The 24,488-nt window shown below is 46.9% G+C and overlaps 1 protein-coding gene across 2 annotated transcripts; it reads right to left on the minus strand.

Moving 5' to 3' along the window:
• On the minus strand, positions 1 to 19,553 carry si:ch211-51c14.1 (protein kinase C and casein kinase II substrate protein 3). Of its 2 annotated transcripts, XM_035397268.1 has the most exons (10): positions 19,447 to 19,553; positions 12,847 to 12,920; positions 10,954 to 11,110; positions 7,889 to 8,124; positions 6,752 to 6,907; positions 5,187 to 5,362; positions 4,538 to 4,658; positions 1,963 to 2,033; positions 680 to 759; positions 1 to 418 (listed from the first exon to the last, which is right to left on the minus strand). In XM_035397268.1, exons 2-10 carry the CDS (start codon positions 12,907 to 12,909, stop codon positions 306 to 308), a joined length of 1,173 nt encoding a protein of 390 aa, XP_035253159.1. In that variant the 5' UTR covers positions 12,910 to 12,920; positions 19,447 to 19,553; the 3' UTR covers positions 1 to 305. The 2 variants fall into 2 exon arrangements, with proteins under 2 accessions (XP_035253159.1, XP_035253160.1); XM_035397269.1 differs by lacking the exon at positions 680 to 759.
• Positions 19,554 to 24,488: the final 4,935 nt, after the last annotated feature.

A 24,488-nucleotide genomic window follows, 5' to 3' on the forward strand; every position in this document is an offset into this window, starting at 1 on the left:
TTTTTTTCTCAATTAATACAAAAATGTCCTCTTTTTTAAAGTGACATTAACTGACTGTTTTTGCATGTGGGTAAATCTCATTTAAATGAAACCTCCAATGGAGACACACGCAGACCAACGCAAGGGCAGACATGCAAAATCTTCCAAACCGACCCGCAAAAATCCAACTGAAGAAATAAAGGCGCTGCAGTGTGTTCAGGTAAACAGAGCGAAGCTCGGGGGGGAAAAAAAAAAAACCACTGCTGAGACTCCAGGCCCCACGGGTTTAATCGCTTAGTATCCCCCCCCCTAGTGGCGAGTTTGAGTTACAGCACAACTTCTATGTAATTAGCCGGGTACAAGCCTTCCTTCCCATCATCCTTGATCCCCCGACACCAGCCCTGGTCGTCCTCATCTTCAATCTTCAGGAACGTCTCGCCTAGACGAAGGAGAGGAGGAGACCGCCAGAAAAAAGTGTTAATAATCCGCACGCACGCACAACAACGGGAGATATACAGCAACTTAACATCGCGTAACAAACCAGGCGGGAACAGTGACAGACGTGAGTGATTGTGCAGCCAGAGAATCGTTTTTTCTGGTTCGTGACGGCCCCTTAAAAGGGCAAGGTTATTTTCTGGGGCTGGGGGGGCCAATTACTGTGAGTGGGAAGCAGATGGAAGTGTGAGCTGTGTTTATGGACCTGCTTTAAAGGAGAGCTCGTCCGGTTCCTGTCCCACGTAGTCATACAGAGCTCTAACTTTCACTCCTCCAATCATCACGCTGGAAAGAGGACAGAACGTGAGGGGGGGGGGGGGGGACGCCAAACACACGCGTGCGCTACACCAGTGGTTCTCAAACTCAGTTCTCATGTTCATATATTGTGCTACATTGAGCCATATTGCAACCAATTACAACACAAACCTACAAACTGATGCGACCTGCACACTATTAAATAGGTTGACCTAGTTGTAAAAATTCAAGACTGAGGTGAATCAATAGGCTCCTAAGTGTTGAAGGTGGACACCTGACCGCTGAAAAGAACCGTCTGGAAGATAATAAAGAATTCAAAGACAAAGCAAATAATAATGTGCAAACCTGCACAGTGCTAATAAGTTTAGGAAAATTTTGAAGAAATTAAACATGAGTTCGGGCGTCACCGTGGTAGCACTGTCGCTTCACAGCAAGAAGGTCGTGGGTGCGAATCTCGGCTTGGGGCCTTTCTGTGTGGAGTTTGCATGTTCTCCCCGTGTCTGCGTGGGTTTCCTCCGGGTACTCCGGTTTCCTCCCACAGTCCAAAAACTAAATTGCCCGTAGTTATGAGTGTGTGAGTGAATGGTGTGTGCGCCCTGCGATAGATTGGCGGCCTGTCCAGTGCACGCTGGGATAGGCTCCAGCAACCCCAGCGACCCCGCTCAGGATAGGCGGCTATAGATAATGGATGAAAACATGAGTTCAACAACCAAATTAGGAACTAATCAATTAACCTCAGTCTTTCTTTTGATAAAAAATACTAGTTTTTATGTAATTGTTTGCAATATCGATCAATATAGCACATTATGAACAAGGGGATTGTATTCTTCATGGCATGCACAGCTATTTCTGGCATAATGTGGTTTAAGAGAGTAAATAATCCCTCTAAAGCATGAAATGCAGCCGATTAAGAAAAATTAACAGCTTGTTGAAATTCTGGGATTGCAATTGTGGTTGGAATGAAAACCAGCATACACAGGGGCCTCCAGGACTGAGTTTGAGAACCACTGCGCTACACGACACAGGGGAGGGGCGTGAACACACACCGCGCACACGCGTGTGCTAGGCAACACAGGCGTGAACACACACCGCGCACACACGTGTGCTAGGCAACACAGGCGTGAACACAAACACTGTGTTTAATTAACCAAACAGCCAGCAGCGGTGAGCAGACACATGACAATGTTTAGCTTCTAGATCCTTCCGTAAGAGAGGGAGCACAGGTGCATTTACTTTCTCTCAAGTGGCTCTTTCACCTCCATCGGCCTCTTCTCCTTCTTCGGTTTCTCTACGGGAGCGTAGTCCTGACAGAAACAGGGGAGGGAGGGAGGGAGGGAGAGAGTGAGAGAGAGAGAGAGAGAGAGAGAGAGAGAATCAAGACTATCATACGACTAGAACATTTTACTTCCGCCAAATAAACACGATTAACACAAGCCCATGGAATTAATTTGGAATTAATCTAATGAAGTCACGCGTGCACCACAGGTGTTTATCAAAATAAGTCTAAAATGTATTTCTGTGATGACATTTTTACGACTGAACTTTAATATCAGGGTGTAGCACAGACATTGCACACTACAGAAGTTAATTTATCAACAGCCTGATCCACTGATAATAAATAAAATACGCAGATGACAGTTTTAGCACAAACTAAGAAAAATATACTATACTGTAGTATATCCCAGAAATATGTCTTTCCATTACACACAAGGGTTATTAATATTTGTTTTAGCGCTCTGATCTTCTGCATAAATAATGGAAATGAAAAACTCTTACAAATACAGTACACTACACTACACACTACACTACATACCCCATGAGTAAAATCCAGAATTTAGACATCTAGAGGGGCAGAAATCTAGCTTGAGAGATGTTTTGACATAAATAGACTGGGTTAACCCCAATATAGCTCAGGTTTTGCCCAGATAGCCTAGCTATGTTCTAGTCGCTTAGAAAACTCACTTTTCAACCAAATGTAGACGAGTCTTCACCTGAATGCCTAGAGGGCGTTTCACCCATTTTTCACCACAAAAATATTTACTGGGTTCATTGGTAAATAAAACAATTTAGCAACCTCATAATTTTAACTTGCACTCAACATTATAATACCTAGGGTGTGTCCAATCTTACGCTGCAGGTGTGTGGGGTGGGAAAGATAACATGAAGTTAACTCTCATGAAGCTGTTAGTTGTTTTATTGGATTACATACATTTGCCCCTGAACTAGATATTCAAGGTGAAATAGGGTAGGCACCATGCCTAGGTGAACAAAAATGTGAAATACCGGAAGGTTAAAGGTTTTTAATGGTGACGCCAGGCACCCTTGGTTTGTGGACGTAAATGCAAGATTTTCTGACTTAGATATATTTGGTAATAATCTACGTATACAGTAGTATTAATATAATCAAGCATGCGGTACAGAGCAATGGAAGAAGGAGGTATGGAATAAACCAAATAAAGTCAGAATACTGCACTGAACCCTCTGTTGGTTGTAATTTGGGAAGAGGGCAAAGGTCAGTACACAGCGGAAAACGGGGTACCTTGCCTCTGCTACTTGAGGTCGGAAGATTTAGGGGTCTGGCTGAAGAACAGCAGTTACACTAAGTGACTCAGGAGCGACGGCGATTTGAGAGAAAGTATTTTCAAAAGTAAACAAACGAAAAATCCAGATTTATTTTGGGCTGCCGGTAAATCGATGTTAAAATGGCTTTTTCAAGAGGAGGCTTTCCTTTCAGCAAAATTTACAGCTAGTGCCTGGAGTGTCGTTTATGTGTAGAAGTCGTGAAATATACCGATTATTATTAATCATGAGTTCTTTACTAAGAATGAATGTGAGGAATTGTAATAATCCTTTTGTTATTCTTCTCTGGGCCCTGTCTCAAGTATGGATTTGTATGAGTTAAGGTGGCTTTTAAGCCCCTGTGGGCTGGGCATCTTTATGATGTAAGACTCTAAAATAAATAAAAATCAACTCAATCAAAAATCAGTACAGCATACTACACTACATGCTACACTACATTAGCCTATTACAGCACTACACTACATTAGACTATTACAGCACTAAACTACTACACTACATTAGACTATTACAGCACTACACTACATACTACATTAGACTATTACAGCACTACACTACATTAGACTATTACAGCACTACCCTACTACACTACATTAGACTATTACAGCATACTACACTACATGCTACACTACATTAGCCTATTACAGCACTACACTACTACACTACATTAGACTATTACAGCACTACCCTACATTAGACTATTACAGCACTACCCTACTACACTACATTAGACTATTACAGCATACTACACTACATGCTACACTACATTAGCCTATTACAGCACTACACTACATTAGACTATTACAGCACTACACTACTACACTACATTAGACTATTACAGCACACTACACTACATGCTACACAACATTAGACTATTACAGCACTACACTACATGCTACACTACATTAGACTATTACAGCACTACACTACTACACTGCATTAGACTATTACAGCACTACACTACTACACTACATTAGACTATTACAGCACTACACTACATGCTACACTACATTAGACTATTACAGCACTACACTACATTAGACTATTACAGCACTACACTAATACACTACATTACACTATATAACAGCACACTACCCTACACACTGTATCCAGTCCTGGTTATAGCCCAGAGACTTGTACTGTATGTGGTATTTTAACGCCTCCAGCTGCAGGCAGGGGTGGAGGGGTGGGAGGGCGAGCGAGCCGGCGAATCCGGGCGATCCGGGCGTACCTGGAACTGGGGCCAGTCGGTGGGCATGCCCGGTCCGCGGTGGTTCCTCCACCAGCGCAGGTCCTCCTGCTCGTTTATGGACATGATGACGTGGTGGAGCTCGCTGTACACGGCCTTCACACTGCGAGAGACCACAGGCACTGAATTCACCGTCACACACACCGGCACGCTCCGACAGCCGATTCAGATTCAGACCGACCGACGGGGGGCAACGGTCGGCACCCCCTGCTCCCGGTACGTTATCTACCCACACAAGTAGCCGATCGAGCACATCACACCAAAGAGGTAAAGGAAAGATATCTACGCATAACATGGCAGAACGTAAAAACACAAGCCAGTGGATGCAGAGTGGAATACTAAATGGTAAATGGACTGCAATTATATAGCGCTGTTATCCAAAGCGCTTTACAGTTGATGCCTCTCATTCACCCATTCACACACACACACTCACACACCAACGGTGAAAGGCTGCCATGCAAGGTACCAGTCAGCTCGTTGGAAGCAATTAGGGGTTAGGTGTCTTGCTCAGGGACACTTCGACCCTCCGACTGCCAGACAACCGCTCTTACCTCCCGAGCTATATTAGTATTTGTTGTCTGTGAGGTTTTACTAGGGCGAGTGAATTTGAAATGCAGGCGCGTTCCTCTACCTGTCGTTGTTGGTGATGTCCAGGTGTCTGTGTATGGACAGGAAGGCTTGCTTCAGGAAGCTGATCCTCTTCCTCTCCTCCTCTTGCGATTGGTCGAAGATGCACTCCATTTCCTCCATGTAGCGGGGGGCGTACCGCGACACTTCCTCCAGCACCTTCTCGTAGCGCAGGCGCATCTGGAGAGAGGAGGCGTGAGCGTCGCACGAGCGTGACCCCGCGACCCCGCACACGAGCATGACCCCACGACCCCACACACTGACACACACTCACACACACACACACACACTCTTTCTCTCTCACTCTCTCTCAGTCAAGCTGTGGCAATAAACTTCATATTCTGCAGCCAATTGTGCTGAATACGTTTCTCTACATTATGTTACTATGATTGTTTTGATTAGTTAATATATTTAGTTTATATGCTTTGTCTTAAAACTCCCGTACTTCTTCACTCCACTCCTCTTTCTCTCCGTTAGTGAAACTAGCTGTCAGTGGGTTCTGATACACTCTTAAAGTGCATGATAGAGTTACAGTGCCTACAGTTTCCTTTCACATGAAGCGAGCTGGTTTTTGCGACTCTTACTGACAAATTTCTTTGTGTCACGCCAATTTTTATTTGATTTTCTTCTCATGCGACACCTTTAAACGGCTGCTGTTCTGCAGATTTATGCTGCTTTGTCACGGTCTAGCTTCAAAGCACACGGTGCAGATCAGTTTATCATCGTCAATTTTGAAGTGAATGGGAACTTCCTTGAGCTGTTCAAGAGACAACAGCCGTCCATTCAAGTTCTGGGTGCATATGTGAGTGGACCCGCACTGTAATGTGCTGTAATATTAGACTTAATGTGGTATAATGTGAAGTGAAGTGTAGTGTTATATAGTCTAATGTAGTGTAGTGTGTAGTGAAGTGTAGTGTTATATAGTCTAATGTAGTGTAGTGTGTAGTGAAGTGTAGTGTTATATAGTCTAATGTAGTGTAGTGTGTTGTAATATAGTCTAATGTAGTGTAGTGTGTATTGAAGTGTAGTGTTATATAGTCTAATGTAGTGTAGTGTGTTGTAATATAGTCTAATGTAGTGTAGTGTGTAGTGTAGTGTTATATAGTCTCATGTAGTGTAGTGTGCTGTAATATAGTCTAATGTAGTGTAGTGTGTAGTGTAGTGTTATATAGTCTCATGTAGTGTAGTGTGCTGTAATATAGTCTAATGTAGTGTAGTGTGTAGTGTAGTGTTATATAGTCTCATGTAGTGTAGTGTGTTGTAATATAGTCTAATGTAGTGTAGTGTGTAGTGTAGTGTTATATAGTCTCATGTAGTGTAGTGTGCTGTAATATAGTCTAATGTGGTGTACTGTGTAGTGCAGTGTGCTGCAATAATCTAATGTAGTTAGTGTGTAGTGTAATGTGCGGTAATATAGTTGACTGTAGTGTAGTGGAGTATGCATCATGCCTGTGTGAAGTGATGGAGTGATTTATCAGTATCATACAAGTAAAGCATTCACTAGTGCAATATCAAGCAAGGCCATAACCTAGCTCTCTCTCTCTCTCTCTCTCTCTCTCTCTCACTCACCTTCTTTGTCTCCTCCTCAGTCTCTTCCCTCTGCTCTTGTATCTTCCTCTGCTTCTCGATGGCGATATCGGGGTTCCCCTGGGCGTGCGCCTCCCGGTCCCGAGCCGCCTGCTCCTTGCGGGCCGCCTTGTGGAAGTTCCCCCGGGCCTTCTCCAGCTGGGGCCCATCACATGACCACAGGACTAATGACCTCACAGCACTTTCCCTTCACAGATTTACATGAATTCCATTTCACATGGATCTCTGGGTAATGCAGTTCTTTAAAGTTTTGTTCATCTGTCCGGAGCTCCTGAGTAGTACCGTGGAGACATTGTGATCTTACAGGCTGAGAACTACACTCTACGCAAATTAAAGATCCCTGGGAAATGTAGTTGTGCCTTATACAGAACCTTGTAACAGGTAACAATGACAGGAGTTCTGCGGGGTGATTGAATGTAATTGGCTAGTGTCACCCAGGGAGGAGGGGTTTCACTCAGGGTCAGAGTGGAAACAAGACTCCACACCTAATGGCTTTACCTAATCCAACTACATGGTGGTGCTATAGAGGTCCAAATACGAATATTCAAAACTTCACTGCTGCATCAGTACCCTAAGTTGATGGCATTGTCCGCAATGTCAGTTGGAACAAACATACGTATGTAATGTTGGTGTCCACCTTCATAGAGACTCAGTGTTTGCTGTTGCTGATGTTGCCTGGACCCCGGGAATCTCTGCTTGCAGCTGTATTGTACTCTTATATTCTAGATGTGCTGAATGGCCGGTTCTCCTCATTATGTTTTGTTTTAAAAACAAACGTCCTGCTTTGGAAATGGTGATGGTACACTCTCAGAAAAAAAGGTACCATTCAGTACCTAGAAAGGTATCATTGCTTGTCACTGTGGCAGTACCCCTTGAAGGTACAGAACTGTGCCTTTACCAGAAAAAAAAGGTACCATTCAGTACCTAGAAAGGTACAATCGCTTGTCACTAATACATTTAGAGGTACAGTTTTGACCTTGTACAGAATTTCTACCCTTGTGTACCTTTATTTCTGAGAGTGTAACAGCTGGGGCTCCTGTTCGAAATGGAAAGTGTGAGCGAAGAGGAGAAGTGGCGAGTTTGCGTGCGTGTTGTGTGGAGCGCGCTCAGTGGCGTCACCTTTTTCAGCCTCTTGGCCCAGGGCTTCTGAGCTCTCGAGAAGCCCGACTCCAGGTCCTGCGACTCGCGGAAGCCGCAGAACATCTTCTTGTGGAAGGTCTCCTTCTGCCAGGTCTTCACCCGATCGCCGTCCTCCGACACCAGAGACTTGCAGATGGTGGAGTGCAGCTCGGAGAGGCGGTCGGCCGAGGTGAGGAAACACTGCCAGGCCTGGAGCAGGGACCCGTACAGCGGGCCTGAGGGAGGGAGGGAGAGGGGGAGGGGGGAGAGGGCGGGAGAGAGGGAGAGAGGGAGGGAGGGAGAGAGAGAGGGAGGGGGGAGGGAGAGAGAGAGAGAGAGAGGGAGGGAGGGAGAGATAGAGAGAGAGGAAGGGGGGAGGGAGAGAGTGAGAGAGGGATGGAGAGAGAGGGAGGGGGAGGGAGAGATAGGGAAGGAGATAGGGAGAGAGGGAGAGAGAAAGAGAGAGGGGGAGGGGGGAGAGAGAGAGAGAGAGAGAGAGAGAGAGGGAGGGAGAGAGAGGGAGAGTATGACAGGGGGGAGGGAGAGAGAGGGAGAGGAAGGGGGGGAGAGGGAGGGAGAGAGAGAGGGAGGGGGAGGGAGGGAGAGAGAGATAGAGAGAGAGGAAGAGAGGGGGAGGGAGAGAGTGAGAGAGGGAGGGAGGGATGGAGAGAGAGGGAGGGGGAGGGAGAGATAGGGAAGGAGAGAGAGAGAGAGAGAGAGATGATATATCATCATAAAGCACTGCAATGCCAAGAGCTGAACACAGAAAGGATGTCCCTCAGCCTGCTCGTCCTGAGGCTGAGTTCACTAACAAATACGAAATACTTATAACACTTGTCAGCATTACCTCAAAGGACCCTATTTTCTGGAATCAATGTCAAATGGTGCATGGGCGCAGTACATGTGCGCATTGGCCATGGCTACTGAATGTGGGTATTTTCGTAACCAGAGGCGAGGAGCGCACAGCTCCAAGTGCACGGCACAGGTGGAAAATGGGCTGGATTAGGTTGAATATATTATCGGTGGGTGTGTTGCAGCCAGTTGCATGAGGGACGACCAGCGAGGCACCATCTCTGCTATTTGTGTTGTTAGTTTCTGTTCTCATTACTGTCCGTATTGGTGTTTATCATCCAATTTCTAAGTTGCCTGCAGGTTTCCCTCCCTTGATGCATTCCATCATATTAATTATGTTTCTTATGTGTTGCTGTTAGTTGCTTTGGCAGAATTGTTTATATGCAGTCACAACAATAAAGCATTACTGAATTGAAACTGAGTTGAGAGAGTGAGTGAGTGAGAGAGAGAGGAAGAGGGAGGCGGAGAGGGGACAGAGAGAGAGAGAGAGGGAGAGAAAGGGAAAGTGTGAGGGAGGGGAAAAAGAGCAGGATGGAGAGAGGGAGGGAGGGAGAGGGAGACAGATGATGAAGCCATAATCTCCTCTAAGATTATTTAATTCTGAAGATGCTGGTTATGTGAAAATTCCATGTGTATCTAAAATTACAATGGGTGATAGAGCCTTCTCTCATAGAGCTCCTGTTTTATGGAACAATCTCCTTATAAATATGCAGGCTTCAGACACACTTCTTGTCTTTAAATGTAGCCTTAAAACTTACCTCTTTATGAAACCTATAGTTAATCATTCCTGTAATCCTATATCCTGTTAAACGGTATGCATGGTCTGAGTTAGCCCTGCAGGGTTAGCATATAAACTGAAATCGGGCTGGGGCTCCAGTAGGAGGGCTCTCAGTAGTGGCTGCCTTAGCCATAAAAGGTTATGCGCTGCTGGTCATGGATTGTATAGTAGCTGGATGAAGCTTTAATCCGAGTGTTTATTTTAGGTGTTCGGCACAGAGACTACATTTACTCTGCGTAGTTTATAGTGTCTAATCCTCTGTTTCTTTTCCCCTGGCGCTCCTGCAAATTCTTGCCCTGAGTTCACAGGATCGCTGCAGCCTTGACTCCTCCCCCTGAGTTCACAGGATCGCTGCAGCCTTGACTCCTCCCCCTGAGTTCACTGGATCACTGTAGACCTGACTCCTCCCCCTGAGTTCACTGGATCACTGTAGCCTTGACTCCTCCCCCTGAGTTCCCAGGATAGTTTTTTCTCACCACTGTGAGTTTTTATTTAGCTCATGTGCTTGCTATTTGGCGGTTCAGGCCTGGTTTTAGCTCTTTCTTGCCTGTTTTCTGCTATGAAGTATCTTTGTGTCTGTCCTCCGTAAAAAGCACTATAAAAATTCATTTGATTTGATTTGATGATGAAAAAGGTACAAAGAATGAGGGAGAGATGGTGCGGGTTTTAATGAGGTTGAGAAAGGGAAAGAGAAGGAGGGAGAGAGAGATAGGAGCGAGAGGGTGACAGAGGGAGAGAAAGAAAGGAAGGAAGGAGAGAGGGAGGGAGAGAGTGAGACAGGAGCGAGGGAGGGAGAGGGTGACAGAGGGAGAGAAAGAAAGGAAGGAAGGAGAGAGGGAGGGAGAGAGAAAGGAGCGAGGGAGGGAGAGGGTGACAGAGGTAGAGAAAGAAAGGAAGGAAGGAGAGAGGGAGGGAGAGAGAGAGAGAGAGAGAGAGACAGGAGAGAGGGAGGGAGTGGGTGACAGAGGGAGAGAAGGAAAGGAAGGAAGGAGAGAGGGAGGGAGGGAGAGAGAGACAGGAGAGAGGGAGGGAGTGGGTGACAGAGGGAGAGAAGGAAAGGAAGGAAGGAGAGAGAGAGGGAGAGAGAGAGAGAGAGACCGGAGAGAGGGAGGGAGAGAGAGACAGGAGAGAGGGAGGGAGTGGGTGACAGAGGGAGAGAAGGAAAGGAAGGAAGGAGAGAGGGAGAGAGAGAGAGAGACAGGAGAGAGAGAGGGAGAGAGAGAGAGAGAGAGAGGGAGGGAGAAAGAGAGGGAGAGAGAGAGAGGGAGAGAGAGAGAGAGAGAAAGAGAGACAGGAGAGAGGGAGAGCGAGAGAAAGAGAGAGACAGGAGAGAGGGAGAGCGAGAGAGAGAGAGAAAGAGAGAGTGACTCACAGCTCGTAGCTCAGAGTCGGGCGCCCACGTGGCGACCGCCGCTCGCAGAGCCGCAGTACTCACTGTTCTCCACCAGGGGCTTCCACTTGCTGCTCCAGTCGCTCAGGTGCTGCGCGTACTGCCGCTCCACCCGCGCCCGCTCCTGGAAGCAGGCCACCAGCTCGTTGCACACCTGGAAGGAGCCCTGGGTCCGCTTCACCGTGCGCTGGTAGTTACCCGGCTGCGCGAGAAAGAGACCAGAGGGCGCCGCGCTTAAAGAAGGAGAGACGTGGATTTTCACGTGAATTGTTGCTTTAATATTACACTTGTTTGGCGGATGCTTTTATCCAAAGCGAGGTACGTTAAGTGCATACCGAAGGTCATTGGAGCAACTACAAAACACAGGTCCGATAAGGTACAATACTCATTGCGTAATAGTTATTCATAGCCATGAACACAAGCTAGGTCAGAGAGTAAGTCAAACTTGACAACATGCTGTGACATCACGATAATGACAAAAGTGCAGTATAAGTGCTGGATGGAGGCGCATGTGTAACATGAAAGTGCTAGGGGAATAAGGTAGAAGGGTACAAGTGATAAGTGATCCTAGATTGGGAGTGCCCTGCAGAGTAGTGATAGCTAGCCCAGGAACAGTCTGAAGAGATGCGTAGTAATTATCTATGGAAAGTTTGTCACGTGATATGTCATCTGACATGAATCAAACTCGGCCAGCCTGCCCTTTACTATATTAAAACTGTGTACGGTAATGTTTTATTGTTATTAACAACAGTGCTGCTTTCAGCCAATGTGGATGATGGATAAGGGAACAGAATGACAGAAGCAAGAAGAATTGCTGTTTTGAGTGATGTTTCTTTTTAAGACAGTGTAATCTTATTTTTCCAACATAAAGTGCTGTTCTGGCTATAAACTCCCATGCTGTCAACCCAATAAAATATGAAATATGAAGGGAAAGTGAAAGAGAGAGAAAAAGAGAGAGAGAGTGTAACAGAATTTCCTGAGTGGGTTCCTTTGTTTGTGGATGTGGAATCTGGCAACTTGGTCTCTATTTTCCTGGCAATCTCTCTCTCTCCCTCTCACTCGCTTTTGTATGGTTGAGTCTGTGTGTGTGTGTGTGTGAATCTGTGTGCGTACATGCATGTGTGAGTGTGCCTGCTTGTGTGTGTGTGTGTCTGTGAGCATACGTGCGTGCGTGTGTGTGCCTGCGCGCGTGTGTGCGTATGTGCGTGTCTGTGTGCCTGCGTGTGTGTGTCTGTCTGTGTGCGTATCTGCGTGTGTGTGTGTGTCTATATAAGTACGTGTGCGCGTGTGTGTATGCCTGCATGTGTGTGTGCGTGTGAGAGAGAGAGAGAGAGAGGGTATCTGATATCCGAATTCTCCCAGTGAAAGCAGTCTGAAGACAGAGGAATATGGAGCCCCAGTGTTGGCATTTCCAGTCACAGGGTCACAGAGCAGCTGCATAGATAATCCAGCATGGCTCCGCCCCCTCGAACCCGTCAGACGCACTCCAGCTCGCCCGAGCGTAAAGTGAAAACAGCCGAGGAATCTCCGGCCGAGCCAAGAGCAACCTAGAGCCGTGCCAGCGTGCGGTGGCCAGCCAATCGCAGAGCGGCGACACACGCCGGGGAACGCGAGCCAGCCAATGGGAGGGAGGCCCGAGAGGAGAGACAGGCATACAGGAAGTGTGACAGATGCATCTGTAACCCAGCAGCTGGCCAGATGAGATGGAGAGGAACCAGAGAAGAGCAGGTAGCCAATCAGAGGCAGAGGGGGGCGTGGTCACAGCTCGGTGGACGTGACAGGAGCAGGACGACCAGGACGAGAGGGTTTTCCATTTGGTCACACAGCTTCCTCTCTCTCTCTCTCTCTCTCTGTCTTTCTCCCTCTCTGTCTCTCTCTCTCTCTCTCCCTCTCTTTCTTTCTCTCTCTACCCGCTCTCTCTCTCTCCCTTTCTCTCACCATCCAGAAGCTCTCGTTGTTGGTGTCCTCCAGGAGGGCCGTCTCTTTCAGGATGGATGACATGGCGGAGGCCCCTGTGACAGAGAGAGAAAGAGAGAGAGAGAGAGAGAGAAAGATTTTTATTTTATTGCCCTTCTGACGGAGAAAGCGTCTGACACTTCTCTGAGTTTCGAATTCACATGGCGTGCACAAGACTGTCAACCATTCAGTCAGTCCGCTTTCATCAGCACTAAAAGCGAATGATTTCGACGTGAAGCACGACCCACAAACTGACCCCCGGACAAAGACAGTAATAACCAGGCTCCTAGCGTGAATGGTCTATGCGCCCATTTAGGGCCACAGCCACAAATGGGCCACAAAATTCAGCTTTCAAATATTTTTTATTTTGTCGAAAGATATTTTAATGGTGCAGTGTTCTGAGGGCCGAACAGCTTTGTTCTCGCGCCGGTTCCCCGGGCCGCGACTGCCGACAAACCTCCCCCCAGTCCACGAACGGCTGCCCCCAGTCACTTCTTGTTTGGGGACACCAAAATCGTAGAGCCATAATGGCACCCTGACGAAGGCCTTCAGAGCATCAACACAAATTCTGAACAAAGAGAGCATTTATTGTAACAACAACAACAACAACAACAACTATAATAGCAATAATAATGGTTATATAATTATTATTATTATTATTGTTGAGAGAAAGAGAGAGAGTGAGAGAAAAGATGAGAGAAACATGAAGAAGCCATTCGCATGTTCATAATTAGCGATGTGATTCTAGAAAACTGCGCGCACTAGACAAACATGTAGGACTGAGATTGAACTCAATAGGCAGCTTCACCTTAGGAGCGTGCAGAAAGAAAGAAAACTAGTCAGAGAGAAAGCTACTGAGGGAGATTTTGGATTCTTTGGATAAACAAACCTTTATTATTCATTTCTTACAGTGGCGGTAGCTTTGCCTGGATTACAAAACCCAGTCAACGCAGCTCAGCCATTTTTTCTTTTTATGTCATAACAGAACAAAAAGAAAAGTAAAGGTCAACAGCCCATCATCTCCAAACTAGCAAAGGAACACCTCCCCCACACACACGCACACACACGCACACACACCCACACACACTCTCCACAGACACACACAGCATGTTTTGCAGAACCCTGGTATGTCATTAATTAAAATCTGATTCGCAATTCATTTTCAGCTGTGCTGCCATCACACATCCTTTCCAGGATCAGTGGAACCAGCCCCAAGAACAATGTTCTTCTCGGTTCTTCCAAATACACAGTTTTCCCAATCCAGACGTATAATTCAACAATTCGACAATCCTTCCATCCGCTTAGTAACAACACTGCACTTTGGCCCCCCAATAAAAGATGAAATTAGTTTTTTTTAAACTAACCCAACTCCTGAAAAAAACTACCCAGCAGTTTTAAAAGGCCCCTCAATCAATCACACCCAGGAAGAGACGATGCAAAGTCGCCTCCTGGCCACAGAAAGAGCACTCCCTCCTCACTGCCGGGTTACTGAACGGAACCCTGTAGAACCGGCGTTCTGTAAAACGTCTTTGGGAACGGAGGGAACCTTCTGACGGCACCAGCGGGCCACGCCCATTAAAACATGACGTCCAAAAGAGAAATGACATCACAGAAACAGCTAACTGAGCCCAGAGGCGCCCTGAGAACACTCTCTCTCTAAAAACAGCATACAGAATGGGGACTGCAACGTCCCAAATGAGGACAACTGCTCATTCGCCAATCAGATCAGACAAAAACAGAAGCACGTGACTCACGGGGACACACTCAAAAGAGTTACAAAACAAACCCAGTGCTACCAGACCCTAAAATGACAGTAAGTAAAGGCACTGACACTGGTGATTATTTTAAAGGCATACTGTACTATGCAGGATTTCTATCCTTGCTTCGCTCCTGTGTTTACAATCTGTTCTCAACCCCGCCTACACCCCGAAGATGACAAAGATCACGCACCAGCAAAATAACTAGATATTTTGCTCTGACTAGCAATGTTGGTAGCTTTATAACATCATATTGCAGCCAGTTGGAATCGTGTCTCTTTCAAGAACATTCATGCCAGTCGAGTAGTTCCAAGTACGCCAAAATGGTCAACTGACTTAACTTAACTTCCACTTCCCTGTTATACAGAGCAAAGTTACGGGTTAGCTAGCATTAGCTTAGTGGTGATGGGACAGGCATATGCTAGCCACTGCTAGCCCAGCACCAGTGGGTTTCTGTTTGCTCTGTGTATCTATTGCAGCAAAGCCGTAGGCCTCTCCCGCCATGTCAGCAGATCGGAGAGGTAGCCGAGAAGACCTCCTGTCTGCGGCCGACCAGCTAATCTCCATGGCAACAAAGGGACACAACCACACATTCACCTACGGTATGAATTTAGTGAAAGATGCAACGTGTCTCTCTGACCACAGATATTGATCTATAGTAGTGAAAATACAGTCGCATATGAAAAAAAAAACTTATACATGATAGCAGGATTTTCTGGTGGACTCAACCCTATTGCCTAACTAGCAATAGATAGCTAGCCCACATGAGCTGAGAATAGTGGATTGGAATCGTATTCTCCGGCCTTAAGTTGTTACTTAAATCCTTGAGTCGTCATGGCCAGCCTGCTAACATAGCCAAACAGACTAGCTAATAACAGCAGCTTCCTAACTTTACCGAATGCTGACCAGCCACTTGGTTAGAGTTAGGAGCCACGAAGGTGACACTGTCTTTCTAGCGGTAACACAGCTGAAATTGCCCTGCAGGCAATCCATAGAGACAGCTCATAATGCGTCACACAGTGAAGACCACACTCACGATTGGTCAAGTCAATCTGTCGCACTCCGCAGAGTTACTATTAGCAGGCGGAGGATTTACGAGATTGTAAAAATGCTGAAAAGCTGTTGGGTGGTGGACTGTACAAATAACAAGGCCAAGAACCCTCTGAATCCATTCATTACCTAACCCGCTTACTCCTGGTTCAGGGTTGTGGGCGAGAGGCAGGAACACACACTGTGGATAGGTCGCCAGTCCACACATACAATCTTTGGACTGTGGGAGGAAACTGGACTACCCCGGAGGAAACCCACGTGGACACAGGAAGCACGCTCAAACTCCACAGTGATTTGAACCCAGGGCCGTGCTGTGAATCACAGAGTCGCCCACTGCACCACCCAAGGACCCCGATGTGAAGTGTCATGTGCTCCCATGCAAAAATAACGAGCCAATGAGGTGGGAAAAGTGGATTCTGGCCATTAGACATGAGGGGGAAGAAGGAAAACTGTGGGATCCTGAATCAAGGCACGTCTGTATTTGTAGTAAGGTAGCCATTTTGTCACTGCTAAGTACTTATAATTTTAATTAGCTGTAAGAGGCTTAGCTTTAATTAGCTTTAATTATCTGCAGGGTGTGATGTGACATGTAACGTCGCTATCCAGTTACATGTCACATCACGATCTAAAGAAACAGATTAAACAAATATGCAAATGACCATTTCTGACAGTCTTGCATATCTGTCACATCACATCCTAAAGAAACAATGTTAGCTGACTAATGTTATTGTGATAGCTGCTTTTAACTGCCATTAGCATCATCACTTCAGGTTGCTATTGGTGCATTGGTGTCCTGACCCCCGCCACTGCCCCCCTCACATTTGGCCTGTCACCGTTCTCCTTCATCCGGCCCCGCCCAAATCCACAGGCTGTGGCATGGACATTCTCAAAATGGCAGGAGTACACCACAGCAATGACACAGGCCTGCAAACAGGGTTCGAATTACGGGGGTGATTGGGGGGGTCTGACCCCCCCTAATTAAGACTTGGACATCCCCAAAAGAGGTAAAAACAACAGGTCGGGGGGGTCGAAACATTTATATATCCTTCTTACCTGTAATTGTAAATATTACAATATATTTCCCATCAGTGACGTCACATCATCCCATCAATGGTGTCACTATTGGGGGGGGGGGGGGGGGGCACTGCCTGCAAATGCGACTGGGCATTTATATAGTAGATCACAGAAAGACAAGGCAGTCATGGAGCGCGAATGATGGGCAGAGTAGGGTGGTGTGTACAGGGTTTCCAGGTCTGGAATCACTCTGAACCGGACAACACGAATAGCCGGAAGCCTACTTGTGAATGAGGGAGCTGTCTGAGCCAATAGCGGATTGGGTGGGCGAGGGGGGTGGGGGGCAGGGGGGGGGATTGGGGGGTTGTTATGGTTGATATCTCTCGGAACATTTCCCAGTCCAGGGGAAGAGCAATCGCCACAGATCACGGACCAACAAACTAACAACAAGTTTTCTCTATCAGTTACTCAGACCAGACATTATATTGTCCAGTTGGGACCCCAAACCAGACCTTTGACAACTATATATCATATATATATATATATATATACCCTATATATATTGCTGTACAGTTGCACAGACAGGCAGCCATGAAGGGAGATAGAGTAGCAGGTTGTTAGGGAGGGGTGGGGTATACAGTATAGTGTACATAGCTGTACAGCTGCATAGACAGGCAGCCATAAAGGGAGATAGAGTGGCAGGTTGTTAGGGTGGGGTGGTGTATACAGTATAGTGTACATAGCTGTACAGCCTCATAGACAGGCAACCATAAAGGGAGATAGAGTGGTAGGTTGTTAGGGTGGGGTGGGGTATATAGTGCACATAGCTGTACAGCAACACAGACAGACAGACAGAAGAGTGGATGTTTGCTGTCAAGAGGGGCGGTCTGCTACAGTGTGGCTGAATATAGTCCGCAAGCAAGAGGCCTGGCATTCCTTGGCAGGACTCGGACGAAATGCCCGCACCCAGACCTCGCCCGGCTGAAATTCTACCCGTCCTAAAATAAACGAGGGGTAAATGGCAGCTCTCCCTCTCGCTGGTGCTTGGTCCCGCTCGGCCGGGGGGGGGGGGGGGGGGGGGGTGAGATGGGGGGGGTTGGGGGGGGGGGGGACGTGACTGTCTCATTCTCCCCCTTAAATTCGGTAGGAGAGGACAGGACATACCCTCAGCTGATTCATCAGTGCGTTTACAGAATTACCCAGCAGGCCTCACTCTGTACACTGCTAGGGAGTCATATTACAGACCTTCATATTTTTAGCATTATAAATGCTAACATGCAAACATGTTATGCACACATGTACAGTACACACCACCCCTGCACAGGAAATATTGTTTCAGAAAAACAGTTCTGCAAAGACCATTGGAGGAAATAACCTGACGTGGTAAAATAATGCTTTATATCATACAGTTACAGTATGTTATCCATACTATCCATAAATCTCTCTCCCTCACACACACAAACCCACACAAACACACACACGCACACACACACACACACACATGCAACATACTCACACACACACACATAAACCCACACACACTCACATACTCACAACAAACATGCACACACACAACAAACACACAACAAAGACATGCGCACACACACACACAAAAACACACACACCCACACATAAACCCACACACACTCACATGCTCACAACAAATGCGTGCATACACAGACAACATACTCACACATACACACAAACACACACACAACATACTCACACATACATACACACACACATACACACACACACAAAACATACTCACACACACACACACACACAAACACACGTCCTCTGTATCATGGCTGTTTCTCCAGTGCAGTCATTTTTAGGGCTTCAGTCCATCAGACCAATCAAAACACACGTAAGCCAACAGGGTAGCGCCGCCTCTCCCTCCCAGTAAGAGTAACGATACAGCTCATTACTCCTAAACCTTTAACCCAGCTTCCTGTTCCTCTGTCCACTGGCTCACCTCTAGTGTGTGTGTGTGTGTGTGTGTGCGTGTGTGTGTGTGTGCACACATGTATGTATTTGTGTGTGTGTGTGTAAAGCTACATTAAATACGTACCGCTCAATTGAAATTGAGCAGAGTGGAGGGAATTCGGGGAGAGGGAAGATTAATCCCACATCACTTCCTGAGTCTGACCTCTTCTCCAGCACTGATCTGTGCTCTCCTATGCTAGCTCTGATAGACCGTACGCATTATAACGCGCAGGACTTACTGTATGCCTGTGACACAATGGCACTTATTGTTATTTAGCGTTTTACTGTCATCGAATCCAAGTTGCAAGAGGTCATTTATTCCGCGCCTGATTTACTGTCACGATAGTCGGCGATATGAAAATATTTCAGATAGCCGTGTTACGTCTATCATTTTTCAGTAGGATAGTCTTCTCTGCGAAGCTAGACAAGAGTGCGCTCACAATGCAAACCCCAAAATTTGTATTGTACAAATGGAAAATTCCAGCGGCTCATGAAGTTATTTATCTGTCTCTTTTGGAACGATCCCCCTGTCTCCCCCCCCCCCCCCCCCCCAACCCCCACCCCTCACATTACTGCCCCATTTGGAAAGTTGTACAGAGTTCCCTGCACATGCTCCTAAAGCATGAACTATATACAGTATGCAAGACAAATGTGCGCAGAAACCGACAGCAATAACTGCTTTTTGGAATCTGTCTCCTCCGTTTCCTCAAATGAAATGCTTTCTCATTCAAACATACACAAGTCGCTGTTAGAATGACAAACTGCTTCTTACCTTTCACTCCACTCCACTGTTTGCGTCGTTGCTCTCGTTCCTCGACTTTTTAAAAGTAGGTCTCTCTCCCTCTCTCCCTGTCCCTCCCTCTCTCTCTCCTTCCCTCCCTCTGCCTCCCTCTCTCTCTCTCTCTTTCCTTTTTTGCTGTGGTCTTTTGAGCTGGTGTTTGTCCCGTTCCTCTTTGCTCACTCCTGCTCTCAATTTCTCTGAATCACACAATCAAAGTCAGATGAGGTGGTTCTCTCTCTCTCTCTCTCTCTCTCTCTCTCACTACCTTTCCATGTCTCTTTCTCAGGGCAGTGTTAATGAAAAGTAATGTCGAGGGCACTTAGCAGAGTAATGATGTTTGTACACAGGGCAGCCATAGTATTTAAACCTTTCAGGGTTACAGCTAAGGCACTGATAATGTTCTTCAGTGTCCTGCTGTGTCAGTGAGCCTGGTTGTGTCAGTGAGCCTGGCTGTGTCAGTGAGTCTGGCTGTGTCAGTGAGCCTGGCTGTGTGAGTGAGCCTGGCTATGTCTGTGAGCCTGGCTGTGTGAGTGAGCCTGGCTGTGTCAGTGAGCCTGGCTGTGTGTGTGAGCCTGGCTGTGTGAGTGAGCCTGGTTGTGTCAGTGAGCCTAGCTGTGTGAGTGAGCCTGGCTATGTCTGTGAGCCTGGCTGTGTGAGTGAGCCTGGCTGTGTCAGTGAGCCTGGCTGTGTGTGTGAGCCTGGCTGTGTGAGTGAGCCTGGTTGTGTCAGTGAGCCTAGCTGTGTGAGTGAGCCTGGCTGTGTCAGTGAGCCTGGTTGTGTGAGTGAGCCTGGCTGTGTGTGTGAGCCTGGCTGTGTCAGTGAGCCTGGCTGTGTCAGTGAGCCTGGCTGTGTGAGTGAGCCTGGCTGTGTGTGTGAGCCTGGTTGTGTCAGTGAGCCTGGCTGTGTGAGTGAGCCTGGTTGTGTCAGTGAGCCTGGCTGTGTGAGTGAGCCTGGTTGTGTCAGTGAGCCTGGCTGTGTGTGTGAGCCTGGCTGTGTGAGTGAGCCTGGTTGTGTCAGTGAGCCTGGCTGGGTCAGTGAGTCTGGCGGTGTCAGTGAGCTTGGCTGTGTGAGTGAGCCTGGCTGTGTCTGTGAGCCTGGCTGTGTCAGTCAGCTTGGTGGTATTGGGAGGAACCCACACTTATTTCACCACAACATAAGCTTTAAAGGGATGTACAAAAAATAAATAAATAAAAAATACAGATTGTAACCTGCTGTCTTTGTGGACCTCTGTGTTAATACTTTGCAATAAACAGGAATAAAAAAGTATGATTTAGGATAGGGGTTCCAAACTAATGGACTTGCAGAAGCCCTGTGCATTCTAAATTTTATTAACCAATCTATTAATTGCGTAAGGTTATTGAAAATATGGCTTTAAGTAACATAAAGTTAAAACTGCTAAAACTGATTTCAACACAACGCAGATGTAGCAGTTGTTTTTTCTGTAAATTCTTAATTTTCCACAAATGGGTTAGGTTCAACGATCAGTGTTCAGTTCTTTTTTTTATTATTATATTTTTTATAACATTTCAAAGTTAACTGATTTCAGCTGTGGTCCAATCAATAAAGCAATTTTTAAAATGCAGTATCTTTCACAAGAGGCACCATTTGCGACACCACATTATAGAAAATGAAAGAATTAGATATCTGAGAATTAATTTGACTAATTCATTTGATTAAAAATTATATATTATATTATTATATGTTATATAATTACATACATTTAATGACTCTTTATACTTCTGGAATTGTAATTAAGGTTTGAAAGGCTTGAACTGTACTGCAGACGTTCTGCAGGGCTAAGATTGGCGGCCTCTGGTTTATGATATGGGCTGTGCTACATGACAGGGCTCTGGCCTTATCACTCTCCAGGCCCCGCCTCCTGGCCCCTCCCCCTGCCCCTACCCATCTACTGGCCCCTTCCACTGGCCCCTCCCCCTGCCCCTACCCCTCTACTGGTCCCTTCCACTGGCCCCTCCCCCTGCCCCTACCCCTCTACTGGTCCCTTCCACTGGCCCCTCCCCCTGCCCCTCCTTTCCTATGGCCCCTCCCCATGCCCCTCCCTTTTGCTGGCCACTCCCCCTGTCCTTCCCCTCCACTGGCCCCTCCCCCTGCCCCTACCCCGCTACTGGTCCCTTCCACTGGCCTCTCCCCCGGCCCCTCCCTACCTCCCTCCCTCCCTCCCCAGGCCCCTTGAGGGCGTTAAGAGCTGCCACAGCTGCTGCAGACGTGCCGGTTTACCGAGCATCAGTCAGAGGGGGTGGGCTCACACACACACACACACAAAACAGCAGTTGCTCTCACTAATGCGAGAGCAATTAATGAGAGCAACTGCTCTACACTGGGAAAGGATCAGAGCCAAATTAAACCTGACAAGGAGCAAAAAGGACATCAACCAGGACCCTATGTACACTACCAGAGCAGATTTAACACCGTACATTTACACTGTATCTGAGAGAGGTATTTGAGACAGGAGTCAGTAGTGGTCTTAAACGAACATTCCCGTGCTAAAGGCGCACATGGTGTTATTTATTTATTTATTTATTTATGTATGTAGTGTACTGACCTGAGCAAAATGAATTTCCCTTGTGAACAATAAAAAACATCTATCTATCTATCTATCTATCTATTTATCTACCACATTTATTGGCAGTTAATCGAGTAAATTGTGAGAAAGACAGAGAGAGAGAGAGAGAGAGAGAGAGTCCTGATTTGTGTCACCGAGTCCAACCTGATTATTACTTAATATGTAACTCAACATCTTAATAAATTAACATGCATCCCTAATTGTTAGCATATATCTCACAGGCTCGTTTTAGATCGTGTGTCACAGGATCCTTCGTATCTTTAAATAGCAGACAAATGAGAGGATAAAAAGGCTCGTGAGTCATTATTATTTCCCTTCACCTGTTATCGTTTGTTTAATCTGGCCTCTGCCCAAAGACCGGTCTTACGCCATTATCTAATTCAGAGCGACTTGCGCTGCCGACGCTGTCCGTTACGCGGCGTAGCACGCACTGAAGCGGTTCGTGCTGACTGCTTTCCTCCGGGGGGCGCCGCAGCTGTGTGGGAAACATCACCCTGGATCTGAACCGTACCAGCAAACAGACTCCGCCACCGTGCCCCTAACGCATCCTGTTATTCAACATAGAAGCGCACTACAGTTTATGACTGTAAAATAAGGAAAAACTTAGGTCAGGGGCGTCGTAGTGGGGGGAAAAGTGGGACTGACTACCCAGGGTCTGAATGGGGGGAGGGCCCTCAAAAAGCCTGGAATGATGCGTGAGAGACATGGATCAAGAGAGGAAGGGGGCCCACAGAGACTGCTCATGTATAGGGCCCAGAATTCTGTGCTACACCCCTGGGTGGGGGTGTCCTGGTTTTGCCATGTTTGGCTGGCACAAGTACTGGCTCACTTTTCTTCAGTGATGATGCAACTGCTGATAGCAGCAGAAGAAGGAATTCTGAAGAGTACAGAAGCACCTTGTCCGCTCAAGGTCAATCAGATGTCTCCAAACTCATGCCACAATTTCAGCAACTCCTTGTCAGTACTGGCGACTCTGCCCAAATCGCACAAGTGCCACCAAATGTCAATTTCGCCGTGAAAATGCGGATTTAAAAATTCAACCAGGAGGGCTGGAAAATAACCTTCTCAAGCCAGCGCTTGTCCCTTGATTTTTTATTTATTTATTTTTTTCCCGATAGATCCGAAACGGCTTCCGGTTCTCCTCAAACTAATGGCGGGGGCAAATAGCGGTGTGGACGGACGAGCCGCGGCAGCGAGGCTTGCCTGATCCGTCGGCGTGGCGACAGCAGTTGGCGGGGTGCCGAGGCGGGGGGGTGGGGGGGGAAGCAGCTGACCGCATCCCACGGTCGGGTCGGCTCCGGGTACTGCGAGGCTGACGAGGGCTACCGGCGGCTGCTAGCTCACCTCGCGCCGCGGACGCGATTGGTCCTGACAGCCGTCGTATGTCAGTGGGAAACGCCGTACGCGTTCTCGGCCACCGACACTCCCTGCCACGGGGTGACAGCTGGGCAGCCGCGCCTCTCCGGCCAAAAGAGCAGAAGAGCCCGGGGAGAACGGGTGCGGGCAAATATTAGGCATGCGGAAGCATCATGATCTAATAAAGAACATGCTCTTTAAAGTTCACCCATGGGCCCTCTACTACGAACAATAAAGAAATAAATAGCGCATGCAATTGACCTATATGTAGTTCGTAGAAACCATCTTGAAATGCTGTATTATAAAACACTTGCTAATTGTTCTTTTGCAGACTATTTTTTACACCTTATTACAAACATGAAAAGATGACAGCCGCATTTTTTGAGATATAGCTCAATTACAATAGCCCATAGAATAATCTAACCCGTTTGAACTAACTGCAAATGAAAGCTTTCTTAGAAATAGTGAACAATAATTTAAAAATGAAAACACAGGGGAACGTTTATTCTAAGCACTCTCTACGTCTGTGTCTTTTAAAAGACTGCCTTGCATTCTTCCTGTAACCGAAGTCATTTTGTTCTCATAAAAGCATCCCAAGACGCCTGTAAAGTTTGCAAGATGCAGATGTGTTCAGTGGAGGAGGGTTAACGCGTCTCGTCGGGACTAAAGTGACTGACTGCGGTCTGCAGGTATGTGGGACCTGCCAAATGGGGAAATGCCATTTAATAAAGTCCTCTGAACATACGAGGATGCGACTTTTTTCAAAAATGGTCCGAAAATTGTCCAGAGTAGTTCAGAACAGAAGAATGGACTGAAGGTCACAGTACTGAACGCTTACAAATTCATTTGTGCATACGCAACATCTAGCCTAGACTTTCTAATGTTGGGTACACACACCTGTAGTTAAAAAGAAAAATTGAACAGTTCTGAACGAACGCTTTTGCCTGTAACTGCATTTCTGTGGATTGTTTGACTTTAAGTGACGCCTGGCTGCCTACATCTCGAACTACAGCTTGATATGAAGTCAAAGGCCGAGTTGACAAACCGAAGTAGAACAGGACGATGGAACGCAAGCGACAGCCGCTAAATCTCA

Source organism: Anguilla anguilla, chromosome 17 (assembly GCF_013347855.1).
Source record: "Anguilla anguilla isolate fAngAng1 chromosome 17, fAngAng1.pri, whole genome shotgun sequence".
NCBI lineage: Eukaryota > Metazoa > Chordata > Actinopteri > Anguilliformes > Anguillidae > Anguilla > Anguilla anguilla.